The 23,109-nt window shown below is 39.5% G+C and overlaps 1 protein-coding gene across 2 annotated transcripts in view; it reads left to right on the top strand.

Annotated features, from left to right (window-relative positions):
* Apoo (apolipoprotein O) overlaps window positions 1–22,649 on the top strand; it is a 59,121-nt gene extending 36,472 nt beyond the window's left edge. For both annotated transcript variants that reach the window (XM_027431881.2, XM_027431880.1), the window contains exons 7-9: window positions 3,795–3,875; window positions 18,427–18,492; window positions 22,394–22,649. In XM_027431881.2, coding sequence (XP_027287682.1) covers window positions 3,795–3,875; window positions 18,427–18,462 — 117 coding nt within the window. In that variant the 3' untranslated portion in view covers window positions 18,463–18,492; window positions 22,394–22,649. The remainder of the gene's footprint in view (window positions 1–3,794; window positions 3,876–18,426; window positions 18,493–22,393) is intronic.
* The last annotated feature ends 460 nt before the right edge of the window (window positions 22,650–23,109 follow it).

The raw sequence follows: 23,109 nt of genomic DNA, 5'->3' as shown, positions 1-23,109 counted from the left end.
AGTCTAAAGACTCAGTGTGCAAAGCTGAAATTACAGACTATTTTCAGCCTGCCCTTACTGGCATTGTCTGCACAGATTGCACTCTGGCCTTCATGCTTTTTCCATGGTATTGGTACCATATTCACTTTCCTTATTGCAACATGAGGTGTTAGTCTCTTCTGGTGTGAAGGTCCTATTTGGGTTTTTCTTTTTTTATTTTTCGAGACAGGGTTTCTCTGTGTAGCTTTGTAGACCATGTTGTCCTCAAACTCACAGAGATCTGCCTGCCTCTGCCTCCCAAGTGCTGGGATTAAAGGCATGTGCCACCACTGCCCAGCTCCTATTTGGGGTTTTCAATTAGTTAACTGTCCTTTTCATACCCATCAGACCTCAGTTTGATGATATCATGTCAAGTAGATGGATCATTAGTTGACTGATGACTTGGGTAAAGATAGACTACAGGTTCTCCAACCGTGGCCTGAAGATCAATAGCATCAGCATTTCTTGGGAACTTGTCAGAGTTGCAGATCCTCAGGCCCCACCCCAGACTTATTGAATCAGGAAGTGTAAGGGTGTAGATTAGCTATCTCTGTTTTAGCAGGGCTTCCAGGATATTTGAGAACCATTGTTTTACACAGACAAGCTTTAGATGCTGGTTTGGAGTCAATGGTACTGTAAACATATAATCCCTGGGAAAACTGACAAGAGGAAGATGGGCTTTAGGTTTTGAGGTCCTCGACAGCTTAGGGACATAGGGACCCACTGGGCAGAACTTCCATATCACATGAAGATATTGTCCTAGAAAGAGACAGCAGTGTAGTCCTCAGAATCAGGCCAACTCCACACTGGGCCCCTTGGATGCCTCATGACAGAAGTCTCAATTCCCAGACTGGGCTGCAGTTGTAGGTGGGAATCTAGTGGCCACACCAGGGGGAAATTGATGGTTTTGGCTATGAGATTGTTTCTAACAGTCCTGGAAGCAGGAAGTTAATGTTCCTGTCCCTGCTTTTGCTCCAGCTTAGGAAGAATGAATAATGTCTGCCTTGCCTAGATACAAGAAGAAAACTAAACATAATTCTAGTCTTATAGTTGAAGATGTAAATGGCAGGCAGGGGCTGGCTGCTGAGTATGAAGCAGTTGTGCTTGTCCTCAGAGAGAGGCACTTTTTGCCTTCTGTGCTTCAGCATTTATTGCAAAACATTCTCTGTATTCACCACCAAGATAGTAGGACGTGATGAAAGTGGGTAGTGGTGATGGTTGGGCAGTAAAGATATCCTTATTACCATTGGTGTATACTCCTAAAACAGTTAAGATGGTACATTTTGTGATATATATATATTTTTTTCTTTTTAATTTTAGTTTCTTTTAAAAATCACACCATGCATATTTTACTATAAGAAAACCAAGTCAGAAGAGTACCAACTTAAAAAAAGATTTTCTGATCTTGTATCATGTTGTTTAGATCCTTTTTTACAGTTTTAGTTTTCTCTTTTAGAAACCTCAAATTTTGACAAACCACTTAGCCCCTTAAATTCTGTTCTGTGGTATTGCTAAAAATAGTATAAAAATCCCACAGATTGAGGCAGTGGAAGTAGTAGCTCAGTGGTAGAGCACTTGCCCAGCATATGTAAGGTTCTATGTCCAAACCACACAAAAAAATAAAATACCCTCATATTGATGGAAAATGTTATTTTCCTTTCAGAAATGTGAAACACTAAGAACAGCAGTATCATGTGGTAAATGCTCAACGTATCTAACAAGGATCCTAAGACTCTTAGCATGTCATATATTTTAAAAGCAGTAGGTACAACTGAGGAATATGACATGCAGAAATCAGCATGTTACAAAGACCACTTTTTTTTTTATTTACAAGCATTTAGACAAGTCACTTGGCCTTTGAGTTTATCCTTACAGTCTTCCTGTCCTTACTGTTCTGTAGGATAGGGATAACTTATGTGAAAGTGTTTTGTAAAACAGCACTATACAAAGATTACTTATAAAAATTAAGAAGAGAATTCTAAGTGGTGGCACATGCCTTTAATCCCAGCACTCGGGAGGCTGAGGCAACAGATCTCCGTGAGTTCAAGACCAGCCTGGTCTGCAAAGTGAGTTCTAGAACAGGGTTATTACACAGAGAAACCCTGTCTTCTCAATGCCCCCACCCAAAAAATTAAATAAATAAAATAAAAATACACAAAAAATGAAATAGAAAATTCTAAGTGTCAGGGCTGGAGAGATGGTTATGAGCTGTTACTGCTCATCCAGAAGAAGCTGTTACTGCTCATCATAGTTCCCACATCAGGCAGCTCACAACCAGGCCAAGGGATCCGATGCCCTCCTTTGGTCTCCATGTGTAGCTGTGTACACATGAAAGACATACATGTGCCTGTGTGCACTCAAGCACACACACAGCAAATAAAAACAATTTTGAAGTATTATCACGGAGTAGATCAATCAGTATTCTTTGTTATAAATAGAACCAATGAATGCAGATTGCTAGAAGCATTGTTTTGAAGACCCATGACTTGGGGAAAAAATTCCAGTTGGCTCAGTAGTTAAGAGCACTTGTTTTTGCAGAGGTCCCAAGTTTGATTCCTAGCACCCATATGGCAGTTCACAAGTGTTTGTAATTCTAGTCCCAGATGATCTGATGCCATCTTCTAACCTCCTCTGACCTCCACAGGCACCAGACACCTGTGTGGTATGCTACATGTGTACAGGCAAAACACTGACACACACACACACACACACACACACACACACACACACACACACACACACACACACACTCACTCTAGTAATTCAAGCCAGCTAGCCAAAGATAGATAAACACATTTTAAGGTCATGACCACTCTAAGGCAGGGCCTCATGGGATGTTGGAAGGATGATTATGGACCATGCTACCTACAAAATTCCTATAGGAATTAAAAGACTTCATCATGCCTGTGCCTGGGAAAATTGGAGATATCTTCACATGTTTTATATCTAAGTCTTTAAAATGAATGAATGATTTTTTTCACCTTGGCAACTTGGTTGATTGTAATGTGCCAGGCTGGGTACTAGATGGGTTAGTTAGATGTTTCCTCCTCTGTATGATTTTAGGAATACCCCATATCATTAGTAGTCTCCTACATTTAGAAGATATTTCTTTTGAGAGCTGGGAAGTAGGTAGGTATCAGTAACATATATAATGGCCCAGGTTTGAGCATTAGCACTAGTAATAAAAGATATGTACTTATAATTTATAGCAAGCCATTTTAAGAGATAACTAAATGTAACTAGAATATTTATTTTCTTATCCTTTTTCCTATCTTTGATTTTTCATTTCTTTTTATTGTTTTTACTTGTTTCTGTTTTTATAATTTTTTGCATTTGAGACAGGATTTCAGTCTGTTGTTCAGGCTGGCCTTGAATTTACAACAATCTACCTCCCTCAGCCTCCTGGGTGCTGAGATTATAGATGTGAGCCACCAATACTGAGGTAGGATTGTCTTTTCTTTTTCTTTTGTGGTGATAGAGATTGAAGCCAGGATGTTTCCCAGGCAAGTGCTCTACCACTGAACTATATCCCCAGCATGTATGTAGGTTTAATGGATTTGTCTCAAGACTTCCTGTAGTAGTTACACACACACACACACACACACACACACACACACACACACACGCACGCACGCACGCACGCACGCACGCACGCACGCACACACGCACACACAGACAGTAGTCAATTGCAGTGCTTTTGGAAACAGGAGAAAAGAAATTCTCTTGTTTATCTTACAAATGGAGTGTTTATCAATCTTTTCTATTTGTGTTTCAAGGTCAGCGGGGAGAAGTTATATGACTGGGGATTACGAGGTTACATAGTTGTAGAAGATTTGTGGAAGCAACATTTTCAGAAGGTGAGAAACATTTCATTATCTTCCTTTTGGTTTAAATATGTGGTTCTTCTAAAGTTTTATAAAATACTTAAATAACCTTATTCCCTTAAATGTCTTTTTTGGAAGAGTAGTAGAATATCTGAGTATTTGATTATTATCAACAGGTCAAAAATGGTAAAAAAAAAAATGCATCCCAATGTAGCCTTAGACTGTAATTTCTATTCTGTTCCATATATAGTTTCCTCAGAGTGTAGTATATTGTCTAAAATTTTTACCATAAATAGATTCAGGCCAGTGAGATGGCTCAGCGGGTAGAGGTGCTTCCTGCCTAGTCAGATAACCCGGAGTTTGGTCCTGGGAACCCACATGGTGAAAAGAGAAAAATTCATTCCCGTGTGCGCATACATACACAGAGAGAGAGAGTGGGGAGGTAAATAAATGTGATTAAAATACTTGGGGCTGGAGAGATGGCTCAGCAGTTAAGAGCACTGGCTGTTCTTCCAGAAGACCTGGGTTAGATTCTTAGCACCCACATGGTGGCTTAACTGTCACTCCATTCCTGGGGAGTCTGCCTCTTCTGACCTCCAAAGGTACCAGGCACATACATGATGTATATGCATATGTGCAAACACATCTATACAGATAAAGTAATTAAGTAGAGTAAAAAAAGCCCTGGGTTTGCTGGACAGTGGTGGCACCTTTAGTCCCAGCACTCGGGAGGCAGAGGCAGGCAGGTCTCTGTGAGTTCAAAGCCAGCCTAGTCTACAGAGTGAGTTCTAGGACAGCCAAGGCTATACAGAGAAATTCTGCCTGGAAAACATAGTCCTGGATTCAAATGGAATATATTATGCTTTCAAGAAAAAATGCATAATTGAGGCATATACCTTCCCTTGATTTTATACTTAATCATAAGCTCTGTTCTGGTCTTTAGTATTATTTGTTCATCTCCCATCTGAGACTTCAGTGTGCTGGGAAGTAGTCATAGGCCACACATTCTCCATGCCATCTAGTGACTGAGTAGCAGAGAAAGGAGGTTGTGCCATCATAAGGATGTGTCACTTTTCAAGTCTCTTAGTGGCCACCTAGCTGATTGCATGTGGCCTGGAGAAATGGTCTTTTTTGTGATAAAGAAGACATAGTAAGGAAGAAGGTATTGTACCTCTTGTGTGTTCAGAGATTCAGCTAAAGGCAAACTGGGGTTCTTATGTTAACAAACTTTCTGCAGCATAGATCAAAGAAAGTTTATTTTGACACCAATTTCAAAAGAAAACACATAAAATATATGAGTAGAAGGTAACGGGCAAATATGATCAAAGTAAATTAAATACATGCATAACAATATCATAATGAAGCCTGTTATTTTGTACCATTAATATACTCATCAAAATGTCTTTAAATAAATTCACAAGAATTGTGGCTTAGTAGCAAAAAAGGAAAAGAAAAATGTGAGCTTAGCATGTGAAAGGCCCCAGCACGCGCGTACACACACACACACACACACACACACACACACACACACCCCTATATATCAGGATTTAGGAATAACATTGCAGAATAAATTATAAGCCCTCCTCATTGTATATATAAATAATCTTTCAGTGCAATCTTAAGACTGGTTTTATTCATTTTATGTGTATGAATGTTTTGCTTGCATATATGCCTATGTCTCATGTGTGTGCCTGTTGCCCATGAAGTCAAAAGAGGGTGTTGGATTCCCTGGTACTGGAGTTACATATGGTTGTGAGTCACCATGTGGGTGCTGGGAATTCAGTATGGGTTCACTGCAAGAACAAGCTCTAATCACTGAGCAATACCTCCAGCTCAAAGATTTTGTTTTTTTTTTTTTTTTTTTTTGAGACAGGGTTTCTCTGTGTAGCTTTGGAGCCTATCCTGGCACTCACCCTGGAGACCAGGCTGGCCTTGAACTCACAGAGATCCACCTGCCTCTGCCTCCCGAGTGCTGGGATTAAAGGCATGAGCCACCAACGCCCGGCCAAGACTGGTTTTTATACTGGTGGCTTATAAGGAGTTAGTTCCTTTTGAGCCCATTTAAACTAGCTCTTTTATTAAGGGCTGGGGAAAGATTGCTTATCTAGCATGCACAAGATCCCAGGTTCAGTCCCTGGTACCACTCAATACACCAACCAAAAGAAACAAACAAAAAACCCAACCCAGCCTTTAGTCTCCAACTCATAGCAGTCCTTGCTTAGGCATCCCAAGTGATCTGATAGTAAGTTTGAACCAGCAGGGCTGGCTGAATAATTCTTTAGAGGGAAATTCTGCATTGATATCACATGTTACCTGGCACTCCCTTTTAAAGAATAAACCCAGTTTTATTTTCTTCTGGTATTTTCTTTGGAAGCCTTCTTACCTGTTTAAAAAACTTCTTAACAAGCACACACCAAAGTTTTTTATGGGAAAAGAATTAAAATGTGAGAAAAAAAATTGTACATGTCTCTGGAAAGAATCATGAAAGAGACCAAATCAGTATCTACTACTCATTGGGCTGTGGTGCAACCACAGACTAGGCCATACTAACTTTAGAGGGTGATCTTCTAGGAGCCTCTGTGGGTTTCTCTGATGTCTCTAGACATGTATTCACACCAATGCAAAGATTGGTGTCACTGGGAAACACCTTTTTCTGGTCAGAGAATTCAACCCAATGTAGGACTGTAGTTGGAACAAATTAAACAGACCAGCATTTTGTGGTAATATGAAGACCCCAGGAAGAAAAAAAAAGATAAAACCCAAGGCATTTAAAGCTATTCATAGATTTTTATGAAAGTCTTCTTGTAGCTGAATGGTAAAGATTTCTGAGTAGCTCATCACTAGGGGCTAGAGAGATGGCTAAGTGGTCAAAGAGCACTGGGCACTTTTCTAGAGAATGTGAATTCAATTTCCTCATGACAGTTAATAACTGTCACTCCAAGTCCAGGTGCTGCAGATCTTCAGGTGCTCCTCTGTGAGTGCCAGCCATACAAATGGTACACAGACATACATGTAGGCAAATACCCATAGTGATAAAATAAAAAATAAATGAATAAATAAGTCATCATTATGGGTCTACAGTTCTGTGTTGTCTGTTACACCTCTGGCTTTTTCAAAGTTAATGGGAACTTTATAGTGCTCTTTCATGTATTTACCTAGCAAAGCATACTCCTCCTGATGGCAGTCCTCAATAAGAAAAAGACTGATGTTTACTACAAGTTTTCGGTAAAAAACAGAAAGTCATATTAGCTCAAGACTTAGATTTCAGAAATTATTTCACAATGAAGTACCCTTTTCTCTGATGACATTTTATGACCCCCATAGCACCTTGTTGGATTTCATGGTTTTCAGAGGTCTTTGGATTTTCTTTTAAACACAGGTACATTTTAATGAACTATTTCATCAAATGCTAATTATAACCCAATAGAAGCACAGCATGGTTCAAGGCTATTTGTAGTTGAGAATAAATTGAAAGCAGAAAAGAAATGGTTTAACCTTTAGTTGATTACCTCCTTATAGGGGGGCTTCCTTTCTTATTTTTTTCTTTTTGTAAACTTAAAAAATTACTCTTATTTTATGTGCATTGGTGTTTTGCCTGCACTTATGTCTGTGTGAAGGTGTCGGATCCCCTGGAACTGGAGTTACAGACAGTTATGAGCTGCCATGCGGGTGCTGGGAATTGAATTGAGCTCAGGTCCTCTGGAATAACAGCCAGTGCTCTCAACCACTGAGCCATCCCTCCATGTGTTTCTTTTCATTGTGCATATTAATCATATGGTGATGGGCTTCTTTTCATTAATGCATTATTATTATTATTATTATTATTATTATTATTATTATTATTATTATTTTACATGAGTATGAGTGTTTTGCCTGCATGTTTTGTCTGCACCATGTGCATGCCTCGTGCCCATAGAAGCAAGAAAAAGGTATTAGATCCCCTGGAACTGGAGTTACGTGGTATGCTACCACGTGGGTGCTGGGAACCAAATCTGGGTTCTCTGCAGGAGCAGCTCTTAACCTCTGAGTTAAGCCCCATTAATTTGTTTTTTAATTGAGAGCAAAGAGTTAAGCTATGTTGGAACAGGAATCTTTAGGGGCCTTGAAGCTGATAATTAAATATATATCAACTTACAATATATTTAAGGGGATAAAGCATACAACTGAAATGCAAAACAAGTGTCAGAATAAAGACACAGACAAAGACTTTCTAAAGGGAATTGGGGGTGGGGTGGGGTACTTCATAAAGGGAGACTTGTTTGGAAGTTGGTTTTTCTTTTGTTTTTAAGACAGGGTTTCTCTGTGTAGCACTGGCTGTTCTGGAACTTGCTCTGTAGACCAGACTGGCCTCAGAGATCTGTCTGCCTTTGCCACCCTTTTCTGGGATTAAAGGTGAGAAGCACCACTGCCCTCAAGTTAAGTGTAATTACCAGTCTCAATTAAGTGTCTTCTAATTTGGATATTTTTTGGTGCTATAGTGATGTAGTACATATTTTTGGGTGTGTAAGTCAAAGAGATTAATGGCTACTATGTTTAAAGCAGGAAGCTAAAGTCTTAAATGCAGTCTGGGAAGATAATGTAGTAAAGTGTTTACCTTGCAAGCATGAGGACTTGAGTTTGAACCCTAGAACCCACATAAAAAGAGATAGGCATGCTGACATGCCTTTGTAATCCTAACCCTGTGGAGGTGATGTAAGTGGATCCCAGGTTCTCTAGACAACCAGCGTCATCTAATAGGAGAGCTCCGGGCTAGTGAGAGACCCCTTCCTCCAAACTAGCAAATGGCACCTGATAACAACTAATGTTGTTCTCTGGCCCACACACACGCCCCCCCTATGCTCATGCAGGTATACTGTGCACATGTGTATTTGCACGTACACACACACACACACAAATTAAAATGGTGTGAAGGATAACCAGGATTTTTGTTTGTTTGAGACTGTCTTCCCATGTAGGAGAGTCTGGAACCTCAAACACTGCCTTAGTCTCCTCAGTAGCTTTGATTATAGGTGTGTGCTGCCCTGTCCATCAGTGGCTCAGTTCTTAGCTGTATTCTTTTCCATGGAACTATAGTACTCTCAAGTACCTAAAAGAAATCTGTGGCATTTTGCTGCTCTGTTATATCCCATCTCCCTTTTTGGAATTGATTCTAAACATTGGCATTTGTCTTCTAGTAATTATTAGGATAAAGGCATATTTCATTTTGTCATTGCTTACTTAAAGAAAAGTTATTTGCTTCAGCTAAAATCAACTATCTAAAATGTAAAGTTAGCTATATCCAGAAATACTGCCATTGCAACATAGTCTGTGTTTCTTTTCTCTATAAAAGAATATATGGCCGGGCATTGGTGGCCCACGCCTTTAATCCCAGCACTCGGGAGGCAGAGGTAGGCAGATCTCTGTGAGTTCGAGGCCAGCCTGGTCTCCAGCGTGAGTGCCAGGATAGGCTCCAAAGCTACACAGAAACCTTGTCTTGAAAAACCAAAAAAAAAAAAAAAGGATATATGACATAAGTGCAGTTTCTGGTCCAACAATATAGCAATACATGTGTGAACCATCTACCTACTTTAGAACTAGGAAGTTACCAAGGCCCCTCCTATCTCCCAAAGGGAGCAATTAACTGAAATGTGTTTTTTTATTTCCTTGTTTTTCTTTAAAGTTTTATTTTTTGTTTAACCATGTATCTGTGTATTATAAAACATTATGGTTGATCTTCCATGTTCTTTTTTGTTTGTTTGTTTTAGCCATGGTCTCATGTTGTCCTGACTGGCCTTGAATTCACTTTATAGCTGAGGATGACTTTGAACTCCTGAACCTCTTCCCTTAGTCTTTTGAGTGCTAGGATTATAAGTGTGGGCCCTCACACCCAATTCAGCTTGCATAATTTTCCTTTATCTTGGCTTATAAATATACCACATGTAGACATATAAACTATCTCAATTGAGTCTTATTATTTATATTGTTTTTCCCTTAATATTATGATTATAAGCAATATAAGGCAGTAGCTTATTTATTTTAACTTATATAGACTATTTTTGTGTGGAAAATATGGCCATTGATGGCTAATTTGGTAGTTTTCAGCATACTGTTGTAGTACACAGAACTATGAATAGTTTTTTGTTTGCTTTTTTGTTTTTGGTTTTGGACTTGCTTTGTAGACCAGGCTGTCCTTGAATTCAAGAGATTTGCCTGCCTCTACTTCCTGAGTGCTGGGATTAAAGACGTACACCACCACATTTAACTCTGAGAGACAGGGAATTTTATTTTGGAAAATGATTGTTGTTGTTTTTGAGACAGGGTCTCTCTATGTAACTCTGGCTATACAGATCCATCTGTCTGTCTCTCCCAAATGCTGGGCGTAAATTTAGGCATGAGCCACCATACCCAGCTGGAAAAGTTTTAAAACTACTGGACATTTGTAAAATTAGCACTGTTGACTTAGATGTGCTGATTAACACCTGCTGTGTTGTCCTACTATTTTTATTTGTTTTTGTTTTTCGAGACAGGGTTTCTCTGTATAGATTTGGAGGCTATCCTGGAACTCTGTAGATCAGGCTGGTCTTGAACTCACAGAAATCCACCTGCCTCTGCCTCCCCAGTGCTGGGATTAAAGGTGTGCACCACTACTGCCCAACTGTCTTACCATTTTTAATACATGCATTTTGTTCACATATGCACATGTGCATTCTTTTATGGAACCATTTGAAAGTTATAGCTATTCACTACACTTTCCATACATCATGTATAATTCAGTATGTATTTCCAAAGAACCTGGAGCTTCATTTATATGAACAGCAATGGTAACATCATACCCAGGAAAGCTCTTTCACTGTTGATAGTAATATCTAATATATATCCCACACTCAAGATTTCTCTAGTTTTTCCTATTGAACTGGTTTTAACCTTTTGTAACATTCTAAAACCCTTTTTATAGCTGTGAATTACTAAAAGGCAAATAAATGCCTTTTAACCATGACCTAAGATGAAAAATAAATAGAATCAGCCAGCTTTCCACGTAATCCTCTGTGTAGGTGATCTGAGGCCCAGCCCTTTCCACCTTGTCAAAAACATCTGCTGTTCTGGTTTTTATGTCGATAGCTTTCTCATTTTCTTTATGAGACAGGATCTTACTGTGTAACTCAGGTGGGTCCCAATGTTTGGTGGTCTACCTATCTCTGCCTCATCAGTTCTGGGATTGTAAGCATGAGCCACCAGTCTCAGTCTCTCTCTCTCTCTCTCTCTCTCTCTCTCTCTCTCTCTCTCTCTCTCTCTCTCTCTCTCTCTCTCTCTCTCTCTCTCTGCTATGTAATCCTGGCAGGCCTAGAACTCACTATGTAAACCATACTGATTTTGGACTCAAAAGATCTGCCTGCCTTTGCCTTCTAGTGCTAAGATTAAGGCATGCACCTCCTCTCCAAGTTTTTTTTATTACATCTAGTTACCTTTTTTTCTTTTTAAGATTCTTAATTTACAAGTCCTTTTGTGCCTTCTTACTTTTCTGTTATTTTTGTTGAAAGAATCTGGCACAATTGACCCATTTCTTCTAACATGGGTTTTGCTGCTTCGACACATACAGTGCTTTTTAATGCCTGCAAAAGGGCAAGCTAACACAGAGGCTGCTTGAATGACCTCCTATTTGATCCTTTGATTATGTGGCTGTCTTTGTGTTTCAGCCTCCTACTTTTTGGGAGGTTTACATGGGTGACTACCATAGGCAGCTCCACAGAGCTTGAGTTCTCTTATAATTAGCTAAACCAACCATCTCCCAGTAAATATCAGATTTTTGCTTTTCACCAGGTTTTTAAAATCTGCAAAAAGTTACTTTCAAATGAGTATTAAAGCCAAAAATAATTATTTAAAGGTCAGGAAAACACAGAAATACAAACTTTTCTCAGCATGAAAACTGAATAGAACTTCTCAAGCTGAGCTTTTAATAGTTTTAGTCCAGCCTTTGCTGGCTCAGCAGGAAAATGCAAGAGAAACAGCAGCCACCATCCTAAGTAAACACTGTGCATTCTCTTCCTGCATTCTGGATTTCTTAGCTCTTTAAACACAAGTTTAATTGAGAGTAACTTATGTGATCATCGAAGATTTGCCTTTGAATATCCAAGAGGAGTTTCTGTCATGGTCCTGTGATGATGGTGTGTCAGAGAGGCCAGAGGCCTTGATCAAGACCAACCACTCATTGCAATGAACATTGTGTGGGTGGGGCTGATTGGACAAGAGGTATACTGTGTGACACACTGCAGCACCCAATGCCACTAGGATAAATGAAGAGGTGGGGGAGAGGCAGGAAGACAGAAGAGCAAGGTGGGTTTTTTTGTTTTGTTTTGTTTTTAATTTTTTTGTGTGTGGTTTCTTTTGGGGGGAATGATGCAGGGGTGAGGGGTGAATATGGAGGGGCTGGGAGGTGAGTGGAATTTGGGTACATGATGTGAAATTCCCAGAGTCAATAAAGAATTATGTTACATATTTAAAAAATTGCCTTTGAAATAAGCCAGTCACAGAAGGGCCTATACCATGTGATTCCACTTATATGAGGTATATGGAGTTACTAAGCTCATAGAAACAAAGATTGACTGATGGTAGTAGCTAGGGGCTGGAGGAGGGAGAAGTGGGAAGGTGTTAAGTTGACGGGTAGACAGTTTCAAACAAGATGAATAAGATCTGAAGGTATGCTCTTCAACTTTATTTAAAAAAAGAAAGAAAAACCATTACTAGTTCCTTTATTTCTAATAGTCTTACATAAGAGAAATGACATTCTTTCAGAACAACTTTAGCTTTCTGGAAAATTTACCACATTGTCCTTACTTTCTTTTTAATTTTTAAGGTAGGAACAGTAAATGACCTACGCTCTAAACAGACAGGTACTGTTTTGCCATGCTGGCTGCCTATAGGCTAACTCACTGCTGGTAACAGATTTTGAAGTTACAGCTCCTGTTGTCTCTGAAACAATAAATACACTCAAGCCGAACACAAAATGCAGATATATTATCTTTGCACAGCAGGTCAGAAATCCAGTACTGAGTTAAGGTGTCAGCAGGTCTGCATTCCTCTCCAGAGGCCCTAGAACAGAATTCCTGTTCACTTAGGTTCTTGACAGAATGTAGTTCCTTGCTGCTGTAAACCTAGGGTCTGTTTTGCTGCCTGGCAACTGAGGCTGACCCAGTTTCTGGGGACTTTCCTTGGCAGTCCCTTCCTTCCTTCCTTCTCAAAACCAGCAGCACAGGTCTTTTTCAAGTCTCCTCTCTCTGATCCCCTTGCTTTGACTCCTTCTTGGTTCCTCTTAACTCTTCAAATTCACCTGGGTCCATTCACATAGTCAAGTCATTCTGATGTATGCTTCATCTGACAGTGTCACAGTAACAGGTTCTCAGACACTCAACTATGAAGCCATCATTCTGCCTATCACGTTGCAGAGAACTGGAATTTTTGTGGGACTTTTAACAGGTCAGCTGTCCTCACCTATTTATTGTATACTTTTGCATTGTTTTCTTACATTTGCTTGTAAACTAATGGATTCTCTTCTGGCCTTTTCATACATACTTTGTTCTTGTTGGTCCTCCTTCCTCACACCTCTTGTCCCCCTGGCCCCCTCTTAGCCTTCTTTCTTTATACTGTAAACCCTGTATTTAATATCAGATATATTTTAGTCCCCCCTTCCCTAAAGACCCCTTCTTTACCTCACATAGTTCCCTTTCTTGTTTCATGACTATACATATACCTACACCCGTACCAGCACCACATGTATATATCCATATACAAATTAAAATCTAGGAGCCACATATGAAGGAAAACATACAGTATTTGTCTTGCTAAGTCCGGCTTATTTTGCTTAACATAATAATCTTCAGTTGTATCCATTTTTTCTGCAAATACTTTTTTTTGCAAATATTTCAAAAATTTCATTATTTATAGTCTATCTCCTAAGGAATACATACCACATTTTCTTTGTCTGTTCATCTACATTTAGGTTGGTTCCATTTATTAGCTGCTTTATTCAAAAGAAGTGACCTAGCCGGGCGTTGGTGACACATGCCTTTAATCCCAGCACTCGGGAGGCAGAGGCAGGTGGATCTCTGTGAGTTTGAGACCAGCCTGGTCTACAAGAGCTAGTTCCAGGACAGCCTCCAAAGCCACAGAGAAACCCTGTCTCGAAAAACCAACCAACCAACCAAACAAACAAAAAAACAAAAGAAGTGATTTATCCTGTACAGTAGGTCACATTAACACAGCCTAGCTCAGGGTGCTCTTTACTCAGGAGCCTGTCAGGCACCTTTTTATTACTTCCATTTTGCAAGTAAGGAAATTGCATTTTGGAGGAGTTAAGCAATTGATGAAAATTGTGCATGCGTGCTGTGCTGTGCTGTGCTGTGCTGTGCTGTGCATTCACATGTGGGAGTGGTGGTGTAATTTAAGAAAAGCCGGTCAAGAGGAAAGATGCCATGTGACAGAGTTCAAGCAGAGGGATTTTTTTTTAATTAGGCGGAAGGGATTGTACAAAGGGTAAAGGGGAGGGGGGAAGATTGACCTTTGGGGACAGGAGCAGTGGGAGAGAGGAAAGAGGCAGAGAGAGAGAGAGAGAGAGAGAGAGAGAGAGAGAGAGAGAGAGAGAGAGAGAGAGAGAGGGGGGAGGGAGGGAGGGAGGGAGGATGGGAGGTGTGCAGAGCCCCTTTAAAAGGGACTGTAGTGAATGTGGACAGGTGGTGCTCTTAGTGTCTGCAGCTGAAGGGGTATCCTGTCAGAACACCAAGGACAGGCCCGTACAGATGCCTGAATACTAACAAGTGGAGTCCAGAGGACAGTGTCATCCTCAAGTGCTCTTCACCTGGGTTCTTTTGTTTTGTTTTGAGACTTGGTTTCTTATGGACCTGGGATTTTCCAAGTAGCCTAGGGTGGTTGGCCTCTGAGCCCAAGGGATCCTCCTGTTGTCACCTCCCTACTTCTGAGATTACAAGCACATGCCACCATACCTGGATTTTTTTTAAATGTGGATTTTGGGAATCAAACTCACAAACGCCTGTCTAGTTCTAGGACTCACACATTTTAGGAGCATGGCAATGCTTCCGATTTTTGGCTGGTGTATTAGTTATTTATTGCTGAGATGGAGTACATGATAAGGGCACCTTAAGAGGCAGAGGGCTTACTTGGGGTCTTGGTTTGAAAGTGTGGTGCATCATGGCTGGAAAGGCCTAGTGATGGGAATGGCTCTCAGCTGGGATTCTTACTGCCTCACATCTTAACAGAACAGGAAGCATAGAGCAGGCACTGTTGGTTTCTCCACTCTCTTTCTCCTTATGTTTAGTCTGGGACCTGAGACCATGACCATGGAAGCTGCCACCTGCTCTGGGGAGGACTTGACTCCACAGTTAAACCTCTCTGGGAACTCTTACAGACACACCTGTCTGTCTTTTAGGTGATTCCAAATCCAGTTAAATTGACAATGAAGATTAACCACCACACTGACAATCCTCCTTTATAGAATAGTGCACAGTAATCAGGAAACAGTGTTTTGATGTTTTTAGAAACTGTTTCAGTTGTTATTTGTGCTCATAGACATGGTAATAATACATTGAAAAACAAAAACAAATATGCATTAAAATCACATTATAAAGAAGATTATTGTTGTTATTATTTTTGTTTTTTCCTGACAGAGTTTCTCTGTATTGTTTTTGGAATCTGTCCTGGAACTAGCTCTGGAGACCAGGCTGGCCTCGAACTCACAGAGATCCCCCTGCCTCTGCCTCCCCAGTGCTTGGATTAAAGGCCTGTGCCACCAAAGCCTGTCAGGAAGATTATTATTTTTTAAGAAAACTTTTTCTGAAAATACAACAGTGGAATTTGGGCTTGTTCTTAAATCGAAAACTACTTTCTTTTTTCCTTTTTTTTGACATTTTAAAATTTGAATTACAGACAAGATTGAATTACATGACAATCCCAGTTCCCTTCTCCCTTCCTTCCTCCCCCACCCCCCCAACTAAAACCTTTGGAGTGAGAATGTTATTTCCTTTGAGATCATGGTGCTGTGGCAAGAGAGCTCATAATTTGTAATGTGGTCTTGGGTGGGTCTATCTTTTAGTGAGACAATGGTTCTGATTTGTATTGTTATAAGTGATACACATCGAAACACGGCCATATTTTTGCAACAGTCTGGTTTTCTCAATCAGCTGAATGGAATGCTTCATGTGCTTGTTTTCTTCATCTGAATGATTTTTGAAAAACCTGTAAATTTGACACCCTATTTTTTGAGGTCGAGGGACTGGCAGGTATAGAGTTAGAGTATCTAAGAAGATCATTAGATATACTTGGCAAGCAGTTAGTTAATTGAGATGTAAATATATTTTAATTAGGTGGGAAGCCATATTACTTTTATGCAGACACAGTAGTTATCGTAACCTTCTTTTATGTCATTTTTTTCTTTAAATATTTGGTTTTTCGAGACAGGGTTCCTCTGTATTGCTTTGGAGTCTGTCCTGGAACTCTCTCTGTAGACAGGCTGGCCTTGAACTCACAGAGATCCATCTGCCTCTGCCTCCTGAGTGCTGGGATTAAAGGTGTGCGCTGCCACACCTGACTTATTTCTTATTTTTTAATGAATCACCCACCCAACCTCCCCCCTTTTTTGAGACTCTATATGTAAACCAGACTGGCCATAAGCTCAGTCTTCCTTCTTTTACCTTCCAATTGCTTAGATTATAGGTTTGTAACACCATGCTTGGTCCTAGACTTTAAAAAAAGATCCTCACTAGATCCCTAATTTCTCTACTTTTCCATTTATTTATCCAACAAACATTTGAATGCTATGTGATAGTAGGTTCCAGGGCTAGTCTGTGCTCATAGGGATCTAGGTTAATGAAAGACTCAAACATGAAGGAAATACTACAAATCAGGGAGATGATGGGAATAGTGAAAGTGTCAAAGGTTCTAATATAACCTAAGTTGTTGAAAGGCAAGGTACAAAGAAAATCTTGAGAAATGGGTGAATAATTATTTTGCCAGGCAAAAATTGGGATTGATCATTCTAGGGCAAGGAGTACATTTTGCAAAATCCATGTCTCGGGAAGCAGCTTGACAAGCTTGAGTAACAGCAGAAAGGCCCAAGGGGCTGCGGTGAGGTTATGTGTTCACCTGCATTTCCATGTGGGATGGGGGTGGGGAGTATCCCATCAGGCAAAGCGTCTGTATTTTATGTTGAATCACCAAGCAATGCATATGTTCTTGTTCCTCAGAACTCCCCTATAAAGTGATGTGGTATGTAGATGGGTGACCGTATTATCATCCAAACTAGGATATTCTTGTGAATGAGAGAGAGGACAGTGTTAATTATGCTGGTATAATGGCCATAAAGCAATACATAGACAACTTTTCTAAACCACTCCGGCAGGCTTTTTTTAAAGTTGCAAGAAGCTATGCTGTGCAATGACAGTCAGTTACATGGTCTTGCTTTCTCACCCTCTCTTCACCCCTGAGTGCTGAGGAGAGAGGGCCACCAGGGCCACCTGTACCAAGTCTGGTCTATAGAAGCATAGCCTTATGGCCTGTCCAGTTGTAATCCAGAGTTGTTCAGACTGCCAGTTCATGATATCCAACCAGGTCTTATTAATAGAATTTCAGAATCTAAGTCTTAAAAACATACAGGAAAGGAAAGTTTCAACTTTAGCACATGAATTTTCCTCACTAGAAACTTTTCTTTACTTCTTCTCATGGATGATATGACCTAATTAATTGTAAACCCCCCAAGGGTAGTCAGGCAGAATGGTTGTGGTTCAACTCTGAGAGTGTTCTTTAGTGAATTGGTCCTTGTGGATAATGCATGAAGCTTTCTTATATCTGTCAAACCCTCTACAGCAGTGATAGTGGCATGCAGTAATAAATCTAACCTTTAAGAAATAAGAAATCTTCATTATTGATTTGATTTTGCTTTTATGGAATCAACTGTTTGTCTGAGTCTGTAGAATAAGTATTCCTGTAGCCTTTTTTCCTATTCCTTGTACCCAAGTTACTATCCATAACAGGGCACTTGAAGGAAACTGGCTAATCTCTTCAGTTTACTGAGAAATGGGTTGTCCTGTATTATGACCACCTTTAGCATCTCTAACTGCAGCCCCAGTTGAGACTTTGGTACCTCTCAAACTTTTATTTGGCACCCTACCTCAGACCTTCAACAAAATGGCTTGACCACCTTCCAAGAAAATAATATTTCATGTTTATATTCAGCCAAATACTGAAGACACTTTGCCATATTTCACTATTCCTTTTTTTTTATTTTATTAGTTCAAATTAGGAACAAGCTTGCTTCAGATGTCCCTTCTCCCTCTCCCTCCCCTCCCCTTCAACATCCCACCTGCCCCTAGCTATCCTCCCTCTACTCCCCAGGTAGGGTAAGGCCCTCAAAAGGGGCTCCCCAAAGTCTACCACATCATCCTGGGCCAGGCCTAGGCCCTACCCCATGTGTCCAGGTCAAGAGAGCATCCCTTCACAAGGGATAGGCTCTCAAAATCCCTTCTTTTTTTTAAGACCTTACATATTTAATACTCACTGTTTCTTTTTAAGTGCATTAAAACTTTCATTTCTCTTTTTCAAGCCAGGAAATGTGAAGAATTCACCTGGAAATAAGTAGAAAACTCCATGCTCTGCCCATTTTAATCAGGTAAAGAATAAAACAAGTGAACAAGCAAAAAACCTCTGGTTATTTTCAGCATTGTTAGTGTTGGCTAAAGTGATTTATTGTTAACTAGCACTTTCACCTTGATGTGGAAACGTAAGGGTCATATTTTATAATGTCTTTAATTTCTGGCTTTAAGTGCCATCCATGGCTTTTTTAATTATATTTTTGTTTCTTTCTGGGAAGTACCAGGGTCTTTTAGATAAGCTAGAACCAGACATAGGTTAGAAATGCAATGCAATTTCTTTTGGTGTTATGTTCATCTCACTATTATTCTTCATCTGTTTGTTTAATATTTACTTACCAAGCACTTGCTAAGTACCAAAACATTAATTATATTAGTATTTTGTGTATATGTTAAAAGTACGTAATAGGGCTTGTGATTTCCTGATAGTGAGAATATTATAAGGAATTAAAAATTAACTTAGATATTCAGCTGCATGAAACTAGCTTGGTTATGATAGATCTATAACGAGTATTAATATTGTTTTAATAAAACTCAATTGCATGGGAGCATGCGTGAATTTTTTTGTGGTACTAGGATTGAACCCATGACTTCACACATGCTGGACAAGTACTCTCTCCACTCCTGCCTGAGCTATACCCATAGCCCTTCCTCTCCTTTTTATTTTCTAGACACTTTTTCATAAAGTTGCCTGTACTGGCCTTGAATTTGCCATCTTCAAGCTTCAGCTTCCTGAGTAGCTAGGATGACAGGCCCAGAACCACAATTATTAAATGGAGAATAAAGGCAGTATATTTTGTTAGACTAGGAGGTATATAGAAATTTAAATGTATATTTTTATTTCTAAATATATGTTCACATTTCCTGCCATGAATATGGGTTTTCTTTTATGATCAGGTGTGTGTGTGTGTGTGTGTGTGTGTGTGTGTGTGTGTGTGTGTGTGTATGTCACGATTGAACCCAAGGCTTCACACATGCCAGGTAAGCATTCTACTAGTGGGCTAAAACTCAGCCCATCTTAAAAAGTTGTTATATTACTGTATATCACAGTTACTTTTTAAAATTCACAGAACTCTGGGTTTGAGGTTTTACTTTCTCAACTATCTCCATGTTTTTAGAGAGCCAGAGAGTCATATCACTAGGAATTTGAGAGATCATACGGTGCAACCCCAAGCCTCAAGCAGAATCCACCATTGCTCTGCTAGTCACCCCCTTTTACACTTCCATTGATAGGAAACACCTCACAGGGCAGCTGTCTTTGGACAGTTCTGATAGTTTAGGAAGCTGTTGCTTGTATTAATCCAAAGATACTTCCTTGTAAATCCTATCTAGTGGTTTTGATCCTGGTTGATGGGTCACAGAGAGCAAATCCAGTTCCCCTTTGACATTTATACTAATGCGAAGTCAGTAGTTCTCTTCTGTTATACAAATAATTTAATAACTGACACTAAGCTCTTGTTAAAAGGCAAAGGCTTAGGGCTGGGGAGATGGCTCAGAGGTTAAGAGCACTGCTTACTCTTCCAGAGGTCCTGAGTTCAATTCCCAGCAACCATATGGTGGCTCACAACCATCTGCAATGAGATCTGGTGCCCTCTACTGGCCTGCAGGCATTCATGCAAGCCGAACACTGTATACATAATAAATAAATAAATCTTTTAAAAAAGGCAGAGGCTTAGGCTCTACCCTAGAATTGGCATTTCTGTGAATATGTTAGCAGAAGGGAGACTAGTGGGCTTCCAGAGAGCCCCACGTCCTTTAGATCCTTTACATAGAATGTGCTTGTATTTCTCTATAGGGATAAGATCTAACAAAGCAAAAGTAGGTAATAAGCCATTTCAGTGTTCAGAGGCATTCTAGACCAGGTTCTCAACTTACTGCATATACAACCTTGATTTTTAGTCCTGAATCTTTAGAACTTTATTGGTGGTTTGCTTTTTAATTATAAAACCAGTAGGGGGCTAGGTAGCTGACTTAGTCAGCAAAGTGCTTGCCATGTAAAACATGACAACCTAGGTTTGGATTCCCAGCACCAATTAAAAAGCTAGGTGTGGTGGCATGTTCCTGTAATCCTAGCGCCGGAGCAGTGGAGACAGATGGATTCCTGGAGTGTGATGGCTGGTTAATCTGGACAATACAGTGTGCTCCAGGTTCATTGAGAGACCGTGTCTCAAAACTAAGGTAGAGAGTGATGAGAAAGATACCCAGTGTCAACCTTTGTCCAACAGGTTCATGTGCAACTATATGTCCACATGAATGAACACATGCATACACACACATACTGCACACATAAAATACCGAGAGTATATGTTGGTTGTAACTAGTTTGTTGGAAGCTAGGAATGGAAGCTGAGGCTTTACACACAGTAGATAAGCACCCCATCTCTGAGTATACCCCAGCCCCAGATAAACATTTTAAAAGCTTGCCTAACAATGCATTGCTCATTTTCTTTATATTGTTTTGCAAGTGCACGGAAAATTCCATGAAGAGTATGTAAAATTTTATCATCATACCAAAAGAAACTAACAGTAATTCCTTAATACCGTCTAATGTCGAGTTAGTGTATAGATTTTCCTGTTTGTGTCAGTAATAACTTTATTATTTTTTTGTGATACATCTTGGATTTGTGATTCTTCTGCCTCAGCATGCTGAGTGCTGGGGATACGGCTTTGTACAGCCATACTGGCCTTTCAGTAATAACTTTTGTAGTTGGTTTATTTGAACCAGGACTCAAACATCATCTGTCCTTCACATTTTAGTGATTAAGTCTCTTCATTGTCTTTTAAATGTAATAGTTTCCTGTTCCTCATTTATTCATCGAAAAACTTGGCTTTTTTGGTCTTAAGTTTGCCATGTTCAAATGGTGGCTAAATTATCCATTTAGTGCCAACTACACTTTTCTCTTCATCCTTTCTTCCCATACAGCAACAGTTGGATCTGAAAGCTTGATTAGATTTAGGCTGTGATTTTTGTTTATATATCTAATAGCACTATGTTTAATTGTGTTAAGTAATGACTTTGATTCTTCAGCTTAATGTATTGTGTATATTCTCCATCAGTATTTGTAGATCCATTTTGCTCCTTCCTTATTTACATAGTTAGTTCCTAGTCTATACTTTTACTGTGGCTTAATTAATCTTTGCCAATTAATATAGGTTGTTTCCAGTATTTAACAAAACAGTAAATCTGCTAAATTCTTAGAAATAAAAAAAAGGTTAATAAATTGAGAGAGAACAACTAGCTAGTTGTTTGCATGTTTAAGAATTTTTGATTTTTACATTAAAAGATCAGTGAATAGTCAATCACTGGTTTCTCCAATGTTGGGCTATATGCCCAGTGCTAGAGTGCTTGCTTAACTTGCGTGAGGCCCTAGGTTCAATCCCCAGCAATACAAATATTTATATACTTCCAGTTGCTGAGCATGTTCATCACATATGAAGGAAAAGACAATCTGGGCTTTGGTGTAAGTTTGTGTGTGCTTCATTCGTGGAAGGAAGGGTATGAGGTAGACAAAGGTATAAAGAAAAGACATCCAGTGGTCTGAGGATGATGGAATTGTATTCTCCTTCAGCTGATACACAGAAGTATGTCTTGGTCTTCAGAGGGCAAGAGGTACATGGCATTTGCTGTGCCATGTAGGCATGTACTTTGCATCATCCACATACCTTAGTATGCTTGGGTACTCAGCTGGTTGGAAGTCTGAATGTAGTGTGGATGGAGAACAAATCTGAGTTTCGGTTCACTCATCTGCAAAATGAGACTAGGCACTGTGCTCTCTAGTTCATTCTCTTTATGGTGATGAAATAGTAATGTAAAATTATACTGTTTATTAATTTAAACCTAAATAAATATCAAAATGCATGATTTTAGAGTCATTTTTGTTTTCCTGGGTACAGTTAACATATTTTTCTTTCTTTCTTTTAGTTATAGGTAAACATTGGAAACTCCAGACGGTAAATCAGTATTTCTACAAACAAATGGCAGAGAGTCAGTATTGGATATAGTAAACTGGCTTTCTTCAGGAAAAACAACACTGAGCCTCTTTGCTATCATCTTGGGTGATGCCATATTCTAGACCAACTAATCTACAACTTTTCATTTGGAAATATGTATAAGCCTTAGAACTCCTCATTCTTATATCACTATTTATGTACATAATTAAAATCCAGATTCAAACAGAGCTGGCCTGTTTTCTTTACTGATATGAGTAACGGGTTAAGTGAGCATGGTATGGTTTATGTGTACACATGGTTACTGTGAGAGGCTCATTTCTGTGCATCAGTGTGTGTATCTGTTTGTCTGCATGCACATGTACAGTGGATGGAGGATGTATGCATGCATGAGCGTGTGTGCTAAAGGCAATGTTTTTACTTTTTTAAGGATTGGCTTTTATTTGCCTCACTTTGAGATCTTTTGTTTGTTTGCTTGCTTATTGTTGAAATTTATTTTCATCACACCATTTCTTGTTTCCTTTTGTTCCCTTCAGATATTCACATATACCCCTCCCTGCTCTCTTTTAGCTCCATGGCCTCTTTTGGCATCATTTGTTATTGTGTGTGTGTGTGTGTGTGTGTGTATGTGTGTATACACATATATACATACACATACGTATATATTCCCAACTGTAACCTCTTCAGTCC

The sequence above is a fragment of the Cricetulus griseus genome, chromosome X, assembly GCF_003668045.3.
Source record: "Cricetulus griseus strain 17A/GY chromosome X, alternate assembly CriGri-PICRH-1.0, whole genome shotgun sequence".
In the NCBI taxonomy this organism is placed as follows: domain Eukaryota; kingdom Metazoa; phylum Chordata; class Mammalia; order Rodentia; family Cricetidae; genus Cricetulus; species Cricetulus griseus.
This window is presented reverse-complemented; position numbering and strand designations above follow the sequence as displayed.